This window comes from Suillus fuscotomentosus, assembly GCF_016647785.1.
Source record: "Suillus fuscotomentosus strain FC203 chromosome Unknown F5891scaffold_711, whole genome shotgun sequence".
Lineage (NCBI taxonomy): Eukaryota > Fungi > Basidiomycota > Agaricomycetes > Boletales > Suillaceae > Suillus > Suillus fuscotomentosus.
In genome coordinates this window covers 1-5,353 of record NW_024540223.1, presented here as the reverse complement: position 1 = coordinate 5,353, position 5,353 = coordinate 1, and the positions used below count along the sequence as shown (strand labels likewise).

General features: G+C 44.0%; 1 protein-coding gene across 1 annotated transcript; it reads right to left on the bottom strand.

Moving 5' to 3' along the window:
* Positions 1–3,816: 3,816 nt before the first annotated feature.
* On the bottom strand, positions 3,817–4,972 carry F5891DRAFT_991497 (uncharacterized protein; the record flags this gene model as incomplete). The annotated part of the gene is made up of 5 exons (XM_041378124.1): positions 3,817–3,982; positions 4,008–4,108; positions 4,237–4,608; positions 4,671–4,782; positions 4,842–4,972. The coding sequence occupies 5 exons, from the start codon at positions 4,970–4,972 to the stop codon at positions 3,817–3,819; spliced, it is 882 nt and encodes a 293-aa protein (XP_041216047.1).
* Positions 4,973–5,353: the final 381 nt, after the last annotated feature.

Here is a 5,353-nt window from a genome sequence, read left to right as displayed (position 1 = left end):
CCGATTTTCACTGGGTCTCAAGGACCATGCAGCAGGCAAGGTCATGCTCACAAACTGATGAAGCCCTCTCCTGTATACAATGAATACTATGATTGACTGACACATTTCTGAGATAAACAACATCAGGTGGTGGGTTGCTGTGTGTCCAGGCCAAGTAGAAGAAAAGATAATGTACGGTCGAAAGCCACCTGTGTGACATAATAAGGTACAATGGAGGAATTCCACATTCCTCTTATTCCATTTTCCTTCTCCATATATAGGAATTCCTTCACTCGGCATTCCTCTTCCTTCTTCTGATTCCATTCCTCTTTCCGTCTTCTAGATCTATATTTAGCACAAAATCTAACCATTTTGATACACTTACATAACCATTTTGATCGAACCTTACCTGATATTCCTCTTCCATCAATGAGGTCATTCCTTTTCTGCTATTTAAGGACATCACTAACCCATAAAAAGAAATTCCGTCGAAGGGAATTTATGGGACCCAAAGCCAGCAACTCATATAGATAGCCTAGCTCTAACAGGTGGGCGGGTGGGATTTGCTTGATTCGTAGCTTGGTGTGTTTCCTTGATTCCGCTGCGTTATTGCTATCATAGTCTGGGGTGACACTTTGGTCGAGGTCAGAATTTGCATATGATTTTGCTTGATTTTTGCGCTATTGTATTTGTGGCGGGGGCGGTGTCTTTGTCTGGGGTGATACATTGGATGAGGACAGAGCCTTGTGTTGAATTGACATGATTTTATTGTTGTGGTGCGAGTCGCTTTATTTTTTGCTGCAGTAGTCTTGGGCGAGAGGTTGAAATCTTGTTTAGACTTGACTTTGTTTTTCTTGATTTTTGTGATTTTATTGCGGTGATGTTGCTTGATATTGGCTGTTTGATTGTCTGCAGAGATGTGTCTGTGAGGTCAGAATTTGGTTTTGACTTGAGTTCATTTTGCTTGATTTTTGTTATTTGTTGAGCATCAGTTGCTGCGGTGGATGCGTGGATTGGCAGAGGACAGAGTTTTGATTTGCTTGATTATTGCTGTGGTGGATGTGGCTGAAAACAGAGTTTTGATTTGCTTGATTGTTGCGGGTGGTATGTGTCTGGGGTGACGTGTTGGCTGAGGTCGGAATTTGGTTTTGACTTGACTTGATTTTGCTTAATTGTTGTATGTTTTTGCGCTTTTGTTGCTGGGACTTTGCTTGATGTTGGCTGTTTTTTTTGCTATGGTGGTCTTGGCTGAGGACAGAATTTTGTTGTTGCTGGGGCGGTGCTTGTCTTGGGTGATGCATTGCGGTAGGTCAGAATTTGGTGCAGACTTGATTTGGTTTTGCTTGATTTTTGTGATTTTTGATGATTTTGTTGCTGGGAAGTGGAGCGAGAGCGTATTGGTATCGGGGGGATTTTGTTGATTTTGCTTGACTTTGAGTTGTAGTCTGCTGGGGGGATGTTGGTCATATTACTGTGTGTAACTGAGAAATGAGACAATGAGACACCGAGACAATATGTTCCTTATTCTAAGCATTAACCGAGACAACGAGACACCGAGAGAATACGTTCCTTATCCTAAGCGAAGCTAACGAGACACCGAAGCCTAAACTAACGAGACACCGAAACCTAATGAAGCGAGACACCAAACACTAAGCTAACATGGGTGGGGGGTGGGGGGGACTTGAATTTATCTTGGTTGTTATCTTTGATGTCTTGCATTGATTTGATTACGTGCTTGAATTCATCTTTGTTGGTATCTTTGTTGCATTTCCTTGATTTGATTACGCACTTGAATTTGCCTTGGTTGCTATCTTTGTTGCATTTCCTTGATTTGATTATGATCATGCGGTTGGTATATTTTGATACAGATGCTACATTTCTATCAAGGTTTTCTTGGTTGCTTGATTTGATGTGCGTAAAGGTGAGCGGATGATACATATTATATGCGGATGCTTCATTTGCGCAAAGATAAGGTATGAGGATGATGTGTTGACTTTGTTTGATGTTGTCTTGACTTTGCTTTATTTTGCATTTTTTTTTGCTTATGGTGATGGCATGATCTTGACTTCATTGTGCTATGACTATCATAATTGGGCGAGGCATCTGGCTGAGGTCAGGATCTCATTGTATCTTTGCTTGATTTTAGTTATTGCTGGGGTGGCGCTTGTCTTGGTCGATGCGTTGGTGGAGGTCAGAATGCTGTTTAAATTCGACTTCATTTTGCTTGATTTTTGATATTTTGTTCCTATGGTAGTCCTTGATTTTGGCTGTTTTGTTTCTGTGGTGGTATGAGATTGCATCGCTATTGTATCGCTCGTATCTTGGCATGGTAGACACTGAGCGCATTGGTCGAGGTCAGGATCTCATTTTGTCTTGGTTTCATCTTGCTTCATTTTTGTGATCTGATTGCTATGTTGTTGCTTGATTTCAGATGGGCGGGCCAAGGTCAGGATCTCATTTTGCTTCATTTTTGATTTTATTGCTGTGGTGTCGGATATATTTTGCGGTGCGTACGATAGGCGCTCAGACTATCAATGTCAGTATCAACAATTGAATTTTCTCCAGAAAACATATTCTTCATTGGTGTCTTAGTTATCGCTTGACTCGCCTTTATTTTTGCTGCAGGAGAGGTTGGAATTTTGTTTCTTGTTGATTTGATTTTTGATGTTTTGTTGCTTTGGTATCGATTGATTTTGACTGGATCTTAGCATCGTAATTATTGCTGCGGTGGTGATTCGTGGGCCAAGGATTGAATTTGGTTGCAATTTGACTTCATTTTGGCTGTTTTATTCCTTGACTTTCCTTGATTTGTGGCTCATGTCTGATTTTATATGGGTCGGACATGGATGGAATTGATGCGATGGATGAGGACAGAACCTTGTGTAGACTTGGCTGTATTTTGCTTGATTTTTGTGATCATATTGCTGTGGCGTAGCTTGATTTTGTTGTCAATTTCACCTCACTCAGTAGTAGCATAGGGAGGTCAAGAGTGGCTCTCCTCATTGAGTGAGTGTTTGATGAGATGCAAAGGACACAGACATGGTTAACAACTTGAAGGACTCAGATGAGTAACTTGGAAGAGCATTCACAGTGCAGAATGATTTTAAATGATTCTGACTATGGTAGAGGTTCTATGACGAGAAAGTATTCAGCTGACAACAGATGATCTGCTACTTAAACTGGTCCAATGGGCCCACTAAGTGATGTACATCAACCTGCTTACCTGCATGAAAATGTATGGCTGAATAGTTACATCATCAGATGGCTGCAGTATCTCCTCACAGACCTCCCAGATTTGGCGACTTGTGATGCCTAGTAAGCACCAGCTGCTGTCTTCAAAACCAAAGAATGAACTTCAAGTGGATTGTCAGCATCCCTTTTCCACCAGGCACCTGCCAACCTGGCCAGTAACAATTAGCTGACTCTCAGGCTCACTGCCATTCCCAGCCTTTCGTCAAATCTCTGAAATAGAGCTGTAACTGAGCCTGCTATTGCATCATTATATGTCTCAACTTACTGAACAGGCAGCAACACCAACATGTCCACAAGGACCCTCCAGAGATTAATTGAGTGTTCATGTCTTTGTTTCGAATCTAAATCATCTTGGTACCTGACACACCCCTAGCTGTGGCCTACATGCCACTATATGTGTAGTGAATGATAACAAAATAAAGAGAGGACAAACGCAAATGTGCCGTGAGATGTATATATGAGTTTGCAGAACACCAAGAACACATGCAATACATAGAAAAATGGAATCGAAAATGTGAGATATGAGTAGAACAAATAATGCAAGAGAGAGACTAGCTTGTCGCTATCCTCCAGCTTCGAAGAGATTCATTGGAGTCTCCCAGGGTCATTCTCGAATCCAGCACCCTCGAGTATAATGGTCATGCAGTCAAACGCCTTGAGAGCATCAATGACAATATTGCTGGAAAATTCCGCCATAGGCATGAACCCTCCCTCAATGACCTCAAGTGCACACTGTCCATTATTTCGTAGCCTGCGCGAAGAAATCAGTGACCAACCTTGCATCTGCCTCCTTGCTCTCGAGCGTGGACGCAAGCAGCTTGTCCACGAGCCAGGAAGCGATGCTCGTCAAGAAGATTGGTAAAGTAGATCTCCACCTCTTGAAGGTTCTTCAGAAGGAGTCGTGGCATGCTCTTCAGTAGTATGAATGGACCGTGAAAGAAGCTGGTCCAGGAGCCTCCTGCACTGTACAGCGGGCTAAGAAACGCCAGCATGATCAAGATCAACGTTCAGTTTCTGACTCGACCAATGACCGGGTTTCGTAGAGGCCTTAGCGGCGAATTCAGGTTCTGACTGAGCACATGGAACCGAATTCGTCTGGGAAAGTGTCTCCTGCTTGCTGTCCTTCTTGCCAGCCATGAAGACGCCGCTTGAACACATCACCATTCCCATGGCTGGGCCATTGAAGATTTTCCCAAACTGCGACAGATCACGAGCCTGGGGAGGTGCCCATGGAACAGAATTGCCACCCATAACAGCCCAGCCATCAGGGCCGTGTTCTTGGTTCCAGTGGTCACCGCGTCGAGAACCACTTCGAGACATACTTATCTGACGATTGAAAGATTCCTTATCGGCAGCTGCTATCTCCTTAACAGCCAGCTTTGGACCAGTTCGTGAACAGCAGCGATCGTCGTAGGCACAGTAACAGCATCCAGACTGACCCACACACGACCACGCAAGTCAATGACATCCTGAGGCATGAACTGCATATGAGAACTGACGTTGAGACTATTTCCGAGCTCCTTCACTCGCTGGTGGGTGATGAAGTCTGAACTTTGTCATCAGCTTCTTCAGCTTCGAGCTGAGCTCCCTCTGCCTCAAGAGTATCTTACTGTTTCCATTCCTCCTCCCCCAGTGCGATGTGTGTGAGTCTACCTCTTGCTTCAAGGTCTGGCTCCTGACATAGGGGCTCCTTCTCAAATTCCTCTGCTTGTCGTACACGCTCCTTTTCTTCCTCCTGCATGCACACCCGGTCGTCCTCAGCCTTCCTCTCACATATAGCATCTTCCTCATCTATCCGCTTAGCCTCTTATCCTGCTTTGCATTTCTTCTGCTCCATAACATCCTTCTTCTCCTGCTCTTCCCGTGCATTCTCCTCGCGCGCGCTTCAATTCCTCATCCCCAATCCGTACTGAAACCGAAGGTTACCATCGATTGGTCACGACAAGCGATGCATGTTGATAAAACTAAAACACTAGAGTGACGACGAACAAGTGAGGTGAGGCCCATAGAAAGGAAACTTATGTACATACCAAGCACGACGACAGACAAATGAGAGGAAGTGAAGACTTCCTAAATGCCATCTGCGCTAACTTTTGAAACAGAGATTGCTCAGCATGGGTGT